This window comes from Malus sylvestris, chromosome 6, assembly GCF_916048215.2.
Source record: "Malus sylvestris chromosome 6, drMalSylv7.2, whole genome shotgun sequence".
Taxonomy (NCBI): Eukaryota; Viridiplantae; Streptophyta; class Magnoliopsida; order Rosales; family Rosaceae; genus Malus; species Malus sylvestris.
The window spans coordinates 26,855,991-26,872,311 of NC_062265.1; the positions used below are offsets into that span (position 1 = coordinate 26,855,991).

General features: G+C 33.8%; 3 protein-coding genes across 39 annotated transcripts in view; 1 reads left to right on the plus strand and 2 right to left on the minus strand.

Annotated features, from left to right (window-relative positions):
* LOC126627051 (uncharacterized) overlaps window positions 1-16,321 on the plus strand; it is a 93,199-nt gene that overhangs the window by 10,267 nt on the left and 66,611 nt on the right. The gene's annotated exons all lie outside the window — the stretch shown is intronic.
* LOC126627053 (uncharacterized) lies at window positions 119-12,902 on the minus strand. Of its 36 annotated transcripts, none has more exons than XR_007624851.1 (20): window positions 12,885-12,902; window positions 11,586-11,633; window positions 11,039-11,468; window positions 10,448-10,542; window positions 9,804-9,923; window positions 9,437-9,704; window positions 9,264-9,362; window positions 9,088-9,154; window positions 8,951-8,992; window positions 8,457-8,554; window positions 7,447-7,556; window positions 6,626-6,700; window positions 5,620-5,645; window positions 5,460-5,537; window positions 5,176-5,256; window positions 4,720-4,827; window positions 4,171-4,259; window positions 3,347-3,461; window positions 2,014-2,174; window positions 119-1,050 (listed from the first exon to the last, which is right to left on the minus strand). XR_007624851.1 is itself a non-coding variant. In XM_050296476.1 (18 exons), the coding sequence occupies exons 14-18, from the start codon at window positions 5,220-5,222 to the stop codon at window positions 2,066-2,068; spliced, it is 468 nt and encodes a 155-aa protein (XP_050152433.1). In that variant the 5' UTR covers window positions 5,223-5,256; window positions 5,460-5,537; window positions 5,620-5,645; window positions 6,626-6,700; window positions 7,447-7,556; window positions 8,457-8,554; window positions 8,951-8,992; window positions 9,088-9,154; window positions 9,264-9,362; window positions 9,437-9,704; window positions 9,804-9,923; window positions 10,448-10,542; window positions 11,039-11,468; window positions 11,586-12,763; the 3' UTR covers window positions 2,013-2,065. The 36 variants fall into 36 exon arrangements, 1 of the variants encoding a protein (XP_050152433.1); XR_007624843.1 differs by lacking the exon at window positions 12,885-12,902 and adding an exon at window positions 5,972-6,022 and having other exon boundaries at window positions 11,586-12,762; XR_007624855.1 differs by lacking the exon at window positions 12,885-12,902 and adding an exon at window positions 5,972-6,022 and having other exon boundaries at window positions 7,405-7,556; window positions 11,586-12,762.
* On the minus strand, window positions 13,102-16,263 carry LOC126627056 (long chain base biosynthesis protein 1-like). The gene is made up of 7 exons (XM_050296478.1): window positions 15,869-16,263; window positions 15,598-15,660; window positions 15,382-15,466; window positions 14,412-14,526; window positions 14,205-14,300; window positions 13,857-13,998; window positions 13,102-13,654 (listed from the first exon to the last, which is right to left on the minus strand). The coding sequence occupies exons 4-7, from the start codon at window positions 14,463-14,465 to the stop codon at window positions 13,605-13,607; spliced, it is 342 nt and encodes a 113-aa protein (XP_050152435.1). The 5' UTR covers window positions 14,466-14,526; window positions 15,382-15,466; window positions 15,598-15,660; window positions 15,869-16,263; the 3' UTR covers window positions 13,102-13,604.

A 16,321-nucleotide genomic window follows, 5' to 3' on the forward strand; every position in this document is an offset into this window, starting at 1 on the left:
ATCAAGAACAAACAAAAGGGATAGATGAGTAAAAGGTGTCGGTAAGATAAGCAGTTCGACTTTTATATACATTCAACCGAGCTGATTATAAAAGGTATAGTTGCAAAAAAATGCTCCGTTTCCTTGAGAAACAGAAGTAACATGCATTTAACACTTATATTGCCCTTCAAGTTAAGATGGCAAAATATATGTCATACAGGCCAGGCACGTGTTTTAACAGCTAAACAAAAAAGCAAAAAAAAGTGTGTTGTTCTTGTTTCAGTAGCTAATCTTTCAAGCACTAATGTTCAAAGCTAAAAAGATGCAGGATGCCTGTTTCCATAAGTTACAGAAGAAACAGAAGGAAGATGTAGTCCACACATATTTTGCCCCTGTAGTAAAGGTGGTTAAATACTTGTCCTACAGGCCAGGCACCTGTTTAAACAGTTAACAAAAAACATAAAAATTGTTCCGTTGTCGTTTCAGCAAGTTTTCAAGCACACATGTTCAAAGGCAAAAACATGGAGAGCGGCTTTATAACAGCTGATAAAACATAACAATCAACAAACTAAAGCTTTAAGCAACTAAATAAAGCACGGTTGGGTTTAACCTTGGGAATTAGGAATTAGGATAAGGGCCTAAATGTCAAACAAATTATAAGTATTGTATAAAAGGGTTAAGATAAGGGCCTAAACGTATTATAGCATGTTGCATAGATACAATAAGGTTAAGCTAAGGGCCTAAATGTATTATGGCATGTTGCATAGATATGTAAAAACTATTTATATAGAACATGCACAAATTATTTATATAAAGTATATAGTAGTAGTTTATAGCTTAGCTATGTACACTGATATATACATATTAAGAGATGCCCAAAATATAGTCGTTCCTATTTTACCGATGTACTCCAAACATTGGAGCACTTTGACTACTAAGGATTAGTTGGTAGCTTAGTTATATTTGCAGAACCTTCTATACGTAGAGAGTTGATAGGATTTACATAACTTGTTTAGGGCTGATCTTCAACGATATTGCACCCTTGAGCTCATTCTTTTTTCTCTTTGGTTCCTGTTACAAAACAAATCAACCAAATAAAGAAAAATTAGTATGTCAAACAAAGAACTTATAACAGCTAAAAAAGTAGTTGATCTGTCTACCACACAAATGGTTATACAGCAATGTGTAACAAACAATATGATTATTCACACTTAAAAAGCTATCCTGTTATAAATGGTTGGGAATTAACGTTTTCAATTAAGACTTTTAAACTTTTTTTCTATTGTTGGATTGCAAAATGAGCATCCCAAATTGCACATGTAAAGGATCTTGCACAGTTTGCAAAATTTTCTTCCCAAGCTACAGGAAACAAATTTTGGGAATGCAAAAGAGAAGAGCAAAGATTTCAGACTCAGAGCATGTTATTGACTCCACCACAAATCTGTTAACTATCAAAGACAAAATAGTACTTCTCTCTTATAAATGTGGTTATCAACCATTTTTACATATTTTTGTTAAAGTGTAACCTAATTGTTGATTCAATTACAATATCTGAAAATACCTCAAGTCAAGCCACCTGATTTTGGCATTTAGGTGAGAAGGGGATGCTAATATATATTTCAAAAACAACATTGTACTTTTCAGTCATTTTCATGGTTCTTACCAAAATTTAAAATCTGGAGATAGTGAGGGAATAAGACAGTCAGGAAATAAACAAATATTAGATATGATTCCAGATTCTAAAATAAATATCAGCAAGTCAAAAGTAAAAACATGACAAATTAAATATTGTAGTTAAAGACCATATAAGTAATCTACAACTAAAAAGCTAGATATTAAACCTAAAATCATGTAACTATGTATGAAGCGGAGAATAATGCAGAAAGATGGTTTTCTATAGTGCTGCCAATGACAATTAATTTTTCATGAAAACAAAGAAATGAGAAACAGAGGTATAAAAGTATATTATTTTTTATAGTTGCAAATATTATGAATTCAAAAAGAAAAACTACAGATAACACTTCAATCATATACCTAAGCATCTAAAACGCGGCGCCCAAGATACCATTCAAGACAGGGCTCAACATCATGGATGAATTAACCTATCCGTGTCCCCGAGCTCACTGCATGTCATATACACCTGACCAACTGGGCATAGGAGCATAATGAGGAAAACTTTCAACACCACTGTGTACCTAAAAAATTAAGGGAGGAACTAATTAAAACGTATCCTCAGTTAGAAGAAAATAATGCATGCATAATAGCCACATGGACCTTGTGTATATAAATTGTTGTGGCAATAATTTGCAATAGAAAACATTGTTATAAATAAGATATACGAAATACCAACATTGCAATGGTTTTTTTTTTTTCATTCGATTGTACTGAAGCATGCATCTTAGTGGAGAACAATTAAGTACTACGTGAGGTCTATAATGAAATGGGAGATTGAATACAGTCGAGGAAACTGAAAATTCAAATATGCACACACTCCATAGTATTATCTTCACAACCAAAAGAAACGTTTATATATACGACATATGTTTGAAATTGTTTTTCGCCACTCAAATTGTCTTGAGAAAATTTGACTACATTGAGAATAAGCAAAAGAGTACTTTTTACTACCTAATTTACTAACATCTACCAAATCCAAAAGCTACAAAACTTTGATTAAAGAATCATATAGAATAGAATGAGAAAGTTATTAAGACACCATATCTGAATTTTTTGCAAATAAAAACACCTATATTTCACCTGATTTTCCAATGAAATATAGATGCTTGTATTTCACCAGTACATAAACATGGTTTTAAATATTAGTCTCATCTATGATATATTTCGTACTGTCATAGATAGAGAGATTAATAAAAGACCTCTCGCAATGTTACTGTGTCATGGTAATAAGGGTGTGCTATCTACACACCCCATTTTACTTCTCACACACCCCTTGATAATTTTAGTCTGTTGATATTCTTCAATTCATCCGATCCGATGACCGAAAATTAAAAAGGTGTGAGAAGTAAAATGAGGTGTGTGGATGTCACACCCCTAGTAATAATTTATATTACTTCTTTTATTATACCCAAACCTATACCAGTTTGTAATACCAGTTTGTAATATTCAACCAACTTTAAACCTTTTGGATTAGAACACGGGCAAATGAAAAAATAAGTTAATGCAAAATCTTTAGCACCTCAACTTGCAAAATATTTGCAATAAATTGAGATCTATCACAAACAAAACAGTGTCGAAACCAAAGATGCTAACTCCCAACACAATCAAAACTACATATAGGAAAAAGGAAATGAAGCTTAAAAAGCTTAAATTAGGGAAAAGAGTTGGAGAAGCAACAACTGACATTATTTACCAAGGCTTTTCAAGGTTGGCAATATAATGGATATGCTTCCCAGGAGCTTCAACTAAAGCTTGATAAATTGTTGAAATGGGTTGGAGCAGAAGTAATTTGAGTGCCTTCTTTCTGACTACCCAAAAAAAAATATATTTTAAGATTAGATATTACAAACTGCTGTACACATAGTAATAGAATCAGTGTTAATTTCTCCATTTTATAGCAATACCTCATAACAAATCATCGTCGACAAACGAAATGAGTTTTAGTTTTTGAATTAAAAAAGCCAAAACACATTTTCAGAGAGTCTGTTAGCCAGAGAAAATCAGAATAGCCAATAGCAGACAAATCCGGAAAAACAGATAGACACAAATAGAATCATTCAAATTTTGTATTTTGTTAGTTTCTCATAGCAAGGAGTAAACAATTTAACACTTGAAAGCCTGCAAGCCAGTGGCTCAAAGATGAAAAAAAACTGTACAAACCCAAATCAACTAAGTTACAAAATAACATCAGAGTCTGTGTAGCGATCTAGTTTTTTATTTTGTAATTAAATTTAATCTCAATTTTTTGCCCAACAATGGAACCATCAGAGGTTGTGCAGCAATAGTGCACAACAGTTTAGTAAACACCATAAGTGAATGGGGATAAATTGAATATTAATACATCTACATCTATTAGAATAGCTAAACATGTAACATAATTCACACCAATAAACCATCATTCAATTTGAATTTTGAAGTAATCTGTCCATATTGCCTAAACTACTTAACCGAAAGAGAACAAATTTACTGGAAAATTTCTAATTTTTCCTAATATGTTAGTAGAGAACAATTTCTTACATGTTTCAATATATCCACAAAAATGGTTCTTTTTCCTTATGAATCTGACACGGACACCTGCAACTCCCCTATAGAAATAAAAAAACAACCTGAAAAATTAAAAGGAAATGATTAGACCCAATAGTCTCTGATGAAATCCAACAAATTGAATAGGGGTTTACATAAATAGGCAGAAATTTAAAAAAAAAATCCATTCAAATACATGAACAAAAGATATTAAAACAACAAAAAATCAAGAGAAATCAACTTTGCAGTAAACTCTAGATCCAAAAACAAAAAAATTATTCCTTCTCTATTCCTTATCTAGCCATCACTCTCAAAATTCCTCAATCCCTTATATCTCACAAAGAGAAACACATGCATGTCCATTTCCGATCTTAAAACCGAAAGAACTGTTTCGGTTTCTTAGTTTCTTACCCAAATCCACCAATTCAAATCAAATTTTTGCAACACACATGTGAAATAGATACACAAAACACCAACATTACAATGGTTTTTTTTTTTTCATTCACAGATGTGAAATAGATACACAAAACACCAACATCATACATTCTTTTCTTGTGGCTTTGGTGGCTTTGGAAAATGGGTTTTTTTTTTTTTTGTTCAAGGCAATGGACGGCAGCAGAAAAGGGGGAGTGCAGACAGGCAGCAGATAAGCTGCAGAAAAACAGCAGAAAAGCAGGAAAAAAAGAAGTAGAAATTAAGCAGAAAAGCAAGAAATTGACTCGAACTTACCAATTTTTTTATTCAAAAAGGAGTTGGAATCAAACTAAACCTGAAAAATATCATATATCCAATATTAAGTGCATACACCTATAAACTAATCCTTATATATACTTTAAAATAATATGGATCAATGTAATCTAAAATGTTATTATATTCAATATGGCAATACCAAATTGTAAAGTGAACTCTAAAAAGTAAGGCCTATGGTAGATATCTGTATTATATAGCAACTTCATTTCCATCAGAGAGTACACATCATTGAACAAACTAAGAAGATACCTGTTGTAAATTGAGAAGCTTCCTCTCAAGATCTCTAACAGCATCATGTCGCTCTTGAATTTCGGCCAAAGTGTCCATTATCTACAATTTGATACACAATTTTGGAAATGATCAATCTTAATCAGAAAATTAAGTTTTCAACAACCCAAGCTAGAAGAGTTAGGAGCTTAAAATTAATTGTTTAAGATGTCAAAAAATGTGTCAAGTTTGTGAGAGAATGCACAATTTCGATTGTAAAAAGTGCTTATTTAGGGGCAGAGAATAAAAAAGGATATTTGACAAACCTAGCCTCCCCCTTGTTCTTGGATTGCCTTCTGGAAAATTTGTTCACCGTCTCCCGTCTCAATTAATCTTTCAATTGTCTGTACAAAGTAAAATAATTAGAAAATGAGCATTCACAGTGGTATAGATATACCGCAATTTCAATAGTGCAATAAGTTTTACCTCTTCATCAGCTCTTGCGCCCATCACTGAGATTCACAAAATGCAAGAGAAATAAACTATAAAATCAGATCATAGAAATTCAAGTAGAAGTTCCAGAAATAGCAACCACTGATGAGTGGCAAGGGGTTCAAACCTGTAAAAATAATGTACCACAAAATAATAGAAAGGCAACAACTTTACACATTATTACGTATAATTTTCATTTTCTATATAGTTTAGCATGTTTTTTGTTAGATGATCGATCTATACGCACACATAGCATATGTACATGGATATATACAACATAGAAAATAAACACAACTAAGATAAGGACTACCATCAAAATTGAACGGATAACGAAAATACATATCACCTTCTTTCCCATCTCTAATGCTATGTCATAAGTCCCTAAAGAAGCAACTGCCTGAAGGATGAAGAAAACCAGAAACTCATAATAACCATAGCAGACAAACCTAGAAAAAGACGGAAACAACAACAACAAAGTCTTTTCCCACTAAGTGGGGTCGGCTATATGAATCCTAGAACGCCATTGCGCTCGGTTTTGTGTCGGTAAAAAAAATAAATAAATAAAATAAAATTATTCAGATTTTGTATACTGTTAGTTTCTCAAGTAGTCTTTACATATTCATTCAAGATTATGCATCTATTAGAGCGCTTTAAGCAGAACGGTAGTGTAGTATTCAAAATTATATTCAAATGATCATTGAGGATTTTTTACAAATGAATCTCCCACTATTCTACTTAAACAACCACATACTCAATACCAAGTGAAAATTGCATCGTTTTTACAAAACATTGAAAAACATATGAACTGATGCCCAACTTTAATTAATCTGACATTAATAGTTGAGTAATTCAACATTCAGAGTTGACAGGAGAGTATATAACATTGGAAAACATATGAACATGCCCACCTATTTGGCGGTTGAATAATCATCACATAAATTTACATTATTCACAAATTTGATCATTCAAATCTTCACATCCAATAAGTTTAGAAAGGTACCTAGCTTCCTTACAAAATCGTATCTCTACAGGCCAAGGCTCAAATTCCCTTGCTGCTGCCTTCATTCGATAAGTCCTGATTCAAACAGTCACATATATCAGATATATATATATATATATAATAAGTTGATGCGTTCAATGGGCATGAACTTATCAGGTATTATGAAACCGATTGAACACGTTTAGTGTAATGTCCGCAATTAAATAATGAGCGTGAAAATGACTAACAGGGGTAACACAAACTGCTCAACTTAGGAATTAAAGCATCCAATATTTAGAAAATAATTGACAATTTTCATGGTCAAATTAATTAGGAAAATCATAAATAATAAACTCAATTGTTTCAACTGCTAATTCTGATGAAGCAGCAGTAGTTCGACATATTGCTTCTGATGAAGATTATTATATATCAGTGGTGCAAATTAGCAAAATAATAGTGCTTTCAGACTTTTTGAAAACATTTGAAAGTGCCTTCAGACTTAAATTCACCAATTTCATAACCTTCTCCATCAGTACCTTCACCTTCTCCGTCCCCCCCTCCTTCATCACCTACTTCATCAACTCTCAATATCACCAAAATTCTAAATGACTATCCAGACTTCATAATAATTTTTTTATTTAGCCTAAAATAGGAAAAAACCCAAAACAGAAGATGTACAGAACTTTAGACACGAACATTTCAAGATATGAATTTGAGGTCTACTACACATCATTACAGAGGACTAAATTTAAGATCAATAGGATAAAAAGACATGCATTTTGATATTTTCATGCATGTACTTCTTGTACTCAATGCATTTCCGGAGGAGAAGAGAAGGATACCATCTCTTTATCTACTCTCTTCCAAAATAGTAGCATATCTCTGGCTAGTTTCCTTGTACGAATTGTAGCCCCCTCATCAATTTAAGAGATCTACTGACCTTCAATTTCACCTACATAGAATAAAAGAGTCGACAGTTCAGTATAAACATTACAAACGCCATCTGATGAAACCTAAACCCTACAAACGTCATAAAAGGGTACAAATTTTAGAGAGACAACGCTGTCAAAATCTTACAGGAACAATCCTAGGTAGAGCAAATCTTTCAAAACCAACCCCATCCCTCCCTCACTCTCTCTCTGAAATTCTCACACCCCTATACCCCCATATTCAGCATCACTACTCAACCCATAATTCTATCTCTGCATTCCCACTCCCCCATCCCCATGCCCCCAAATTCAGCATTTGTTTTTCATCTAAATTACTATGAAAAAGTGTGATTAATAATCTTAACAACGTGCTCAAAATAAAGCCCAAATTATCCGAAATGGCATACACTTCAAAACAAAAATTTAATTCTGCTACAGGTAGGGGGAGACGGGTTAGGACAGTGGGAAATGGACCACTTTTTTTTTATTCCTTGATTCCATCATTTTGTAGGTGGTCTACGAACTCCTTAATTTAATAAGATTAGTTTAGGACTTGTGAGCATAGGTGCTGCACGTTGATAACAAAACAATTTAAAAGTTGAGAAACCTTATCCACTCATCTATTCTATTAAACCTTAAAGATACCACCCAATATAAACATAAATTAAATATAACTCGAAAAAATACAAATAAAACAAACAATAATCAGCAAACAAAAACCCTAAACATTCATATTTTTCAGATTCAAATGAAACCCAATTTCCACACATTAAATTCAAAATCCCATCAAAGAAAATCAAATGCTAAATCCAAAATCTGCATTCACATAAAAAAAAAAAAAAAAAAAAAACTTGATTTTAACTTTTATAAATGCAAAAAATCATATATGCAAACTTAAAGGAACAAACAAAAGAATTACTTACAGAAATTTCAAAAGCTTAATCATGCGCTTGATGGATCTAGTGGAAATTTGTTGGACCTTTTCCCTAATTAGATAGAATTCGACGTTGGCTGCAGCAAACTGAAAAACACATTGTCACCAAGCATAAAAGCCGTTTTTCAGATGAAATGAGGGCATATATAAATATCATTCGGATTCAACAAACTGCATACTAATTCCTGTTTAGATTTTTTAAATTATTTAGTTACTATGGTAAGAAACATAATTTAAATAATTATGAGAATAATATTTTAACAGTCACAATAAATATCATAAATGAACTAATAAGACATTTGCATTCAAACAAAATACAAATGATTTAGTCAATTACTGACTTCAAATCTACTAATTTTGTGAGAGAGAGAAATAATTACAACATTTTTCTATGCACGACGATGATAAATATGACTCATAAATAGTTTTGACCTTAAATAAAAGAAAATGCTCAGGAAAATCAAATTTAACAGAGGTTAATACCTGTACCAGGGAAAAGAATGGATGCATCCATTTCTGTAAAGGCTGCACTGCCCAAGAAGTAAATACATTATGATGAAAGTATATTCATAAATTAATTAAAAAATGAAAGGAAATTATGCATCACGATTTCGACTTACTTTTTTGGCAACTTGTTGCAGTGAAGAAGAGAGCCAGAGGTACCGTATCAGGTACCCACCACCAACGCTGTGTAATGATTTTCAATATAAAAAAATAAATAAAGAACACGTTATGGGCTTGAATTGCAGGTGCACTCTCTCAGTTAGTAGCAAATAATATAGTCATGCTGCCTAACCATGATAAAAATTAACAATTGTGGAGATATATGTGAGCTCCAAGAATCAAATCAAATCCATTTGTATACTTGCCCATTCTATTTTCTCAGCTACTAATTCTGCATATACATAATCAAAATGAATTATTAGCCAAGTCCACTTCACATCATATGTTTTGAGATTATTTTCTCACCAGAACAACAGTTAGAATTCTCTGAAGATACAAATGCATGCAGATCTATAGTTTTCTTCAGGATCTGTGACAAAAACATAAGCACGCTTCTTATTTCCAAGAATCATGTTGATGAAAACGTTTCATCTCTTCATATTTTATGTCCCGGCCGATAGTAAACTCCTCTGTTCTTCGGATTTTTCTGTTGTCTTGCATCTTGCGCATTAAAAAATGAACGGACTTAAAGGCTGCCACTTCTAAGTAGTCTTTGATGTCAGGCAGTGACCACCTGTAACACATGAGTAATTGTCTCTCAGTAATTCAGAATTCACCAGAAAAACAAAATATTATCAAATAAGTAATAATTGGAAAAACATAAACAACTTACAGCCTCCAGCTGTATGAAAATGCTTGTTTAATTTTCTTCTGCTGCTTTTAGGAGATGGAAATGGAGGCTTTTTCTTGTCTTGTGCTCAATGATATCAATTTCAGCTTGCTCCCAAACGTACTGCAAAAGCTAAAAGAAAGTTACAGACTTTGCAAGTAAACAATAGCCGCTAATTTTTCTCCAAAATTTTCAGATACCTCATTCCCAACCATACATCCAAATAAAATAAAAGTAAAAACTCCACAGTACCAATACACAACCAAAATTTGAACCTGAAAATCCATCTTCAAAGTTCTATCAAATGCGAGCATTTACTCAATTTTAAGAAGTTGTATTGTTAAAACTTAAATCCCATGATGAACCCACCTTCCTTAATCTTTTCTAAAGAAGCAATAATTCAAATAATGTATCCAAATTAGAAAATAACATATGATTCATGATATCTTATACTTTCATATCCAAGTTATGTTTATGCAAATCATGAGAGACACGCATTTAAATCTCATCCCACACGCCCTAAGTAAAAAAGAAACCAGCTCCTCCATCATTCAATGTCCAAGCAGATTTAGCATGTGGAGTAATAGAATATCAAAACGCAAGTTACAATTTTTAATGTACTTTAATAATTATTTCTTCAACTTTACCTCCAAGTAGTTCTTCCGATGGAAATAATTGATTTCCAGTGCCTAACCAATGAGGCACCCTTTCTTTCCCACACTCTCCTTAACAATCCATGAACCTGAAGAGAGAAGAATCAGTAATAAGTTAATTGATCTTAGTTGGTTCCATAACTTGCTAATACGAAAAGAGAACAAAACAAAAAAAAGTTAATCGAAGGATTTTACAAAAGCTACAAAAATTAACTAAATCTCACATCAAAAGAACCCAGAAATTTAATGAAGAATTCTCCAAAACCCACAAATTAAAACGTAAAATTCTACAAAATCATGAAAAATTTAATACAATCTAATTATATTAATCACCAAATTGAATTAGATCTTCACATCCAATAAGTAATAGAGTTTGAAAACATTATACCCCAAGAAACCCCAAATTTACAGAAATTGGGAGCAAAGATCGAAGAGATCTCATGAAGCCGACATCGAAATCGTCAATCGTGTTGCAGAGCACAGTTTTTTCATTTTGGATTTCCAGATAAAGATTCAAACCCAAAACTAAGTAATTTATAAAAAAATGCACTGAATCAATTCGAGAAAGTGCAAAAATTATCAAACCTCAAGATCTCTTCCGTCGTTTGCGGACTCGAGCCCATCTCCATGCTCCTCTCCTCCATCTCACCGAAGCTCTCGAGTTACATAAATGAAGGCCACTTTGAGTGGTTTTGATTTTAGGAAGCAGGAAGCCGATGCTATTCCAAAGATGGTGTTGTGGCTGTTAGGGTTTCAGAAAGGGAAAACGAAGCCAAATGAAATCGAGGATCTGCAGAAATGGTGCTGAGATCCCCACTCCTCCCGCTCCCTCTCTCTCGCTCTGTCTCTCTCCCTATCGGAGGCATGGCCTCCCATTCCCGAAAGCACTCACTGAATGACAGCAAACCTAAACCCACCCCAATCTGTCTCAAACGCACAGGACAAAATTGCCCTTCCAACCCAGCCCCAATATCAGCCCAAACCTGACGGCTTTGCTGTAAATAGGACATTTAATCTGCAAAAAAATTCATCATAATCAGGAACAAACAAAAGGGATAGATGAGTGAAAGATGTTGGTAAGATGAGAGTTGAATCAAAGGAATCAGTAGTGTAAAACTGACAAAATGCTTACAAATTCAACTCCAATTGTGCTGATGTAGCTATCCAAGTATGAATTATCCTATTCAACGATTCCGAAGCTCAGACAAAAATTGCATGAGAAAAATTGAGATTATATGCAATTGTATGTCAAATAATCTGAAAAATACCATATATCCAATTTAAGTGCATAAACCTATAAACTAATCTTCATATATACTTTAAAATAATACAGATCAATGTAATCTAAAACATTGAAAACATTATCATACAATTAAAGAATCACGATGCAGAAAATGTTCTTTCCATTATTTTCAAATAACTTTTCACCCCACAACACTGAGCCTCTGCGCATGACCCCTACCCCTCTCCCTGAAATCCTGAATACCCCATATGGTTCTCTCTCTCTCTCTCTCTCTCTCTCCCCAAAATGGGAAGTGGAAAGTTTGGTCATGCAAGACTTAAGACATTAATTATTTAAAGGACCTAATGGATGGCAGAAAATGGTTGGGGGAGACGGGTTAGGATAGTAGGAAATGGACCAGTTTTTTTAATTCCTTGAGTCCATAATTTTGTAAGTGGTTTGCCAACTCCTTAATTTAATAAAATTAGTTTAGGACTTTGTGAGCATGGGCGCTGCATGTTTACAACAAAACAATTTTAAAGTTGAAAAACCTAACCCACTTATGTAATGTATTAAACCTTAAAGACAGCTCAACCTCTAATAATAATCTTATTAAATTAAACCATAACCAAATTAAATAATGCAGACACAAAAGCACAACTATTGTCACACGAAGGAATTCACGATTAATACAATGTATATCTGTCGATAAAAAGATCTGTAGTAGCAAGCAATTCATCACACTATATAATCTGTCATATCTACCGTGCACTGCACTGCTTGGTCTGAAGTAGAGAAAAGAAACTAAGTATATCGTATAAAACCTCAGGGCAAACAAATAACTATAGAAGACAACGCATCTAATTGCAAATCACATGTACATCAAGGTTATGATCATCCATGTCTAGGTTTAAGACAATTTTAAGTAAAATTGCCACTATATATACACGGAGGGTGTCAAAGGAATTATATACTTTAATTAGTAAAATCAACGGCATATAAAATCCAAAAAGGGAATTCAAATTGGAACAGACGGAAAATAGATAAAAGATTTACCAGAAGCAAAACAATCACACAGTATTATCTCCACAATGAAGAAATTGTATCGCCAAAATGGAGATAGATAAGTCTCAGACGGTTTATAGATGAAGGGAGATAGCAAAAATAAAAAGCGTAATCAGACAGATGAACAATGAAAATTAAACATACCAGGTGAGCAATACCAGACATTCCTGCCTTCAAGCAATCGGATATTGTCTCCATGTTCAACTAAACCTCTATAGAAAACTGCAAAAAAACAGATGAGAATCATTTAGAAACGGGGAAAAAGTTTTCCATTAGCATTTTTCCAAAAGAAGGCAATCAATTGCTTTCACATGTAAAAAATAAAGTTTGAAAATTAAAAATGAAGCAAGTTGAGGAGCAGAAGCAGGTGACGGTAGACGATACATAAGTTTTTAGAGAATATCAAAATATATAATCTAGAAAAACAAATAAAGCAGCCAATCCGAAGTTAAATAAACAGAAAGAAAAAGACAACTTGAATTGAAAAAAATTCTTTTCTAAACACTTCATTTTCTATATTCTATTGGGTTCAATTTTTCACCAATTCTGCTTGGTTAAAAAGACATACCGCCTTCAGAAAATGACAATCTGCTTGGTTATATAATCTAGCACCAATTCTGCAACTCCTTTCATGGATGCAGCTGCCTTGAACAGATCGGATTACATATGGCCAGCGGAGACGAACAATCTAATTCCTAATGGAAGACGACATTTATCAAGCGATGACTTTTTGGAGGCAACCACAAAGATGGAATGCTCTTTCAACAACTGCATAACCGCAACCATTACAATTAAAAGTAGAGAGGCAGAAAATGACAGAAAAGGATTCACATAATCTGCTTTCTGTAGTCTGAGGAAGACAATTCAGGATTCTGGACTGCTAGCGAATGAGAGGCCCTGTATAGCTGACAATCCTGCACACCACATCACATCACGTCACATTTCTCAATCAAGAGCATCATAATGCAAGGCAGGCAGTAAGTGATCTCACAAAGCAAAGGGGATGCCAAGGAAATTGATCAAGTGATGAGTACACACCACGGCGCTGACAACTGTCCAGATACAGAATAAAGAACATCAAACTACATGCAAGTGAATAAGAGATCAAGAACATACCTTTCCATAATATGGCAATATTTTTCTTCAGCTTTGTTATCAGACCAGGGTTTTCCTCGAGGATATCAATGGCAGTAATGGCAGCACTCGCAAGATATGGGGGCAAAGAAGCAGAAAAGACGTACCCAGAGCTACTCAATCGCTGCCAATTACCATATCCCAAAATTTTATCATTTAGAAACTTTTGACGCTTTTTGTTTAATATATGCATGCACATAAGTGATTGTGAGCACATAATTAAGCATTCACTAAAATAGAAAGATAAGAAAGTCATTTGCTTGTTAAAAATTTCATCTATCAACAGAGACATCATATAAATGGTTAATAGTGTGTATTCGGTAAACATACTTGGTGATTGGTGACTCTAGCACTTCCAGTGCAAAATCCTCCTACTGTGGCTAATGCGTGTCCCATTGCACCAGTAATAATATCTAATTTTTCAACCTGCAAAATCACACCACCAGAAATCACAAACAGGTAATGGATCAATAGTTATGAGAGATACAAAAAAAGACGGGTTTCTAAAAATACCGGAATCCTACAGTATTCAGTTACCTCTTCCAGATTTTCCAAGCACACCAAATGAGTTACTCTCATCCAATAACACATGAAACTTATATTTCTCCTTCAATTCAACTATCTTGTCTAAAGGGGCTATTTGGCCAGAATTCTGCAAATTTTATTAAAAGGAAACAAAATTCAAATAAAATCAACCTACATCTAATTGCATTCAGCTATTGAAGTTCTCAGAAAAACTAAAGACAATTTGTCAAGATGCAAATGACAACGTTGAATGCTGAAAAGACAGTTTGTTTTTCTATTTGCCAGTGATTCACGTAGAGATGGAAGCTTTCCTCAAAATGTAACATGACACCAAGACTTTAAGAAAAACCTTAAAAAATTGTGTCCACTGAAGTATGAGCAACCTATTTTGTGAAAGTGGATGATGCTGGATTGAATCATAAAACAGCTCACAACATATAAAAAATGAATAAATAAAATTTGATATACGAGAAAGCAACATACAGGAAAATCACTAAAAATACCAACGAAAAAAAGGGAAAACAATATACAGGAAAATACATTATCTTCATAAGTAAGAAGCAGATTGGAACAATGGAATTAGCAAAAAGCAAAAAAGCCCCAGCTCAAAACCCAATTTTTTTTCTAAATCTAATCCTAGATATGAACATTTCAGCGAAACCTAAACCCTGGACAGGCACAAATATTCAACTCTTCATAGAAAATTTACAAAAATTTAAAGAATGACAACCCCAACAAAAAAAAAAAATAATCCAAACATATCCAAAATTAGCAAAAGCAAATCAGCCTCTCACACTAAGCAAACACAGTAGTAGCCATGCACGCCCATGGCTCTTTCATCTCAGGAGGCCATGACTGACGACGGAATAAACAAAAATACCAAAGAAAGATCAGATTCCAAAAAAAAACCCAAATCGAAATGAACCCTAGAAATTGAAATTCAGAATTGAAAATTCAAATTGGGGGAGCTCTGATATTTTACCTAAATAGCAACTTAGGAGTTGCCGCTGCACCACTAATTCACAACTAAGCCATAGCCATATCCATTCCTCAACAATCTTTGAATTCTAATTAAAACACAAAAAATATTAGAAAATGGTTAAAGATAAGTTATATAACCGCAGGCAAATCCATTCCTAAGCAATCTTTCAATTTTAATTATAAAAAAAAAAAAAATTGTTAATGATAGGTTACACACCTGACCCAGAAAGCGTTTGCAAACTCCCAAAACAAAACCCTAAAATTAGAAGATAAACGTTTCCTGCAACCAAAAATGAAATCAAACAAAAAATCCACACACAAATCAGCAAAAAATAAAGAAAGCATTTAGCAAGAATCGAATTTTACAACAATCAATTAAAAAAATCTCTCCAGATGAAATGTTCTATTTGTCCTAATAATATTAGGTTATATATATATATATATATATATATATAAGATTAAAAAGTGAGAGAGAGAGAGAGATGAACCTTCATACGGAGGCTAGCGATCCGGAGCTCGAGAAATCTGTGGAAGCAAATGAAAAGGCCCTGATTTTCCATATTTCTTCTGTTCTAGGATGAGAGAAACGGAAGAGATGGAGCTGTGGCTGCTAGGGTTTGAGGAGGACAGAAACAGGAAGAGTGAGAGATGAGAGGGCTCGCGTAGGAGAGAGAGGAAGAGTGAGAGATGAGAGCTGGTTGGGTTCTACTCCTGAGACTCGTGTCCCGTTAACTACAGGCCCCCATACTTTTCTCTGACTGTCCCCCCTCTCCCACTCATGAAATCGAGGATCTGCAGCAATGGCGCTGAGATCCCCACACCTCTCTCTCGCTCTCTCTCTCTCTCTCCTTCTCTATCGGAGGCATGGCCTCCCATCCCCGAAACCCTTAGAGCAATTCCACCCTGTGGACTTTGCGCCAGCACCCAGCGCATTTATCCAC

What these genes read in the sequence shown, in the direction of transcription:
- LOC126627056 (XM_050296478.1), bottom strand. Translation starts at nt 14,465, where the DNA reads ATGTGTTATTGGATGAGAGTAACTCATTTGGTGTGCTTGGAAAATCTG. An exon ending in GCTTGGAAAATCTGGAAGAG is followed by an intron (nt 14,301 to 14,411) that starts GTAACTGAATAC and finishes GTGATTTTGCAG; the next exon opens with GTTGAAAAATTAGATATTAT. An exon ending in TATTGCCATATTATGGAAAG is followed by an intron (nt 13,655 to 13,856) that starts GTATGTTCTTGA and finishes TGTGGTGTGCAG; the next exon opens with GATTGTCAGCTATACAGGGC.
- LOC126627053 (XM_050296476.1), bottom strand. Translation starts at nt 5,222, where the DNA reads ATGATGCTGTTAGAGATCTTGAGAGGAAGCTTCTCAATTTACAACAG. An exon ending in AGCTTCTCAATTTACAACAG is followed by an intron (nt 4,828 to 5,175) that starts GTATCTTCTTAG and finishes GTTTTTCTGCAG; the next exon opens with CTTATCTGCTGCCTGTCTGC. An exon ending in TTGTGGATATATTGAAACAT is followed by an intron (nt 3,462 to 4,170) that starts GTAAGAAATTGT and finishes TTTTTTGGGTAG; the next exon opens with TCAGAAAGAAGGCACTCAAA.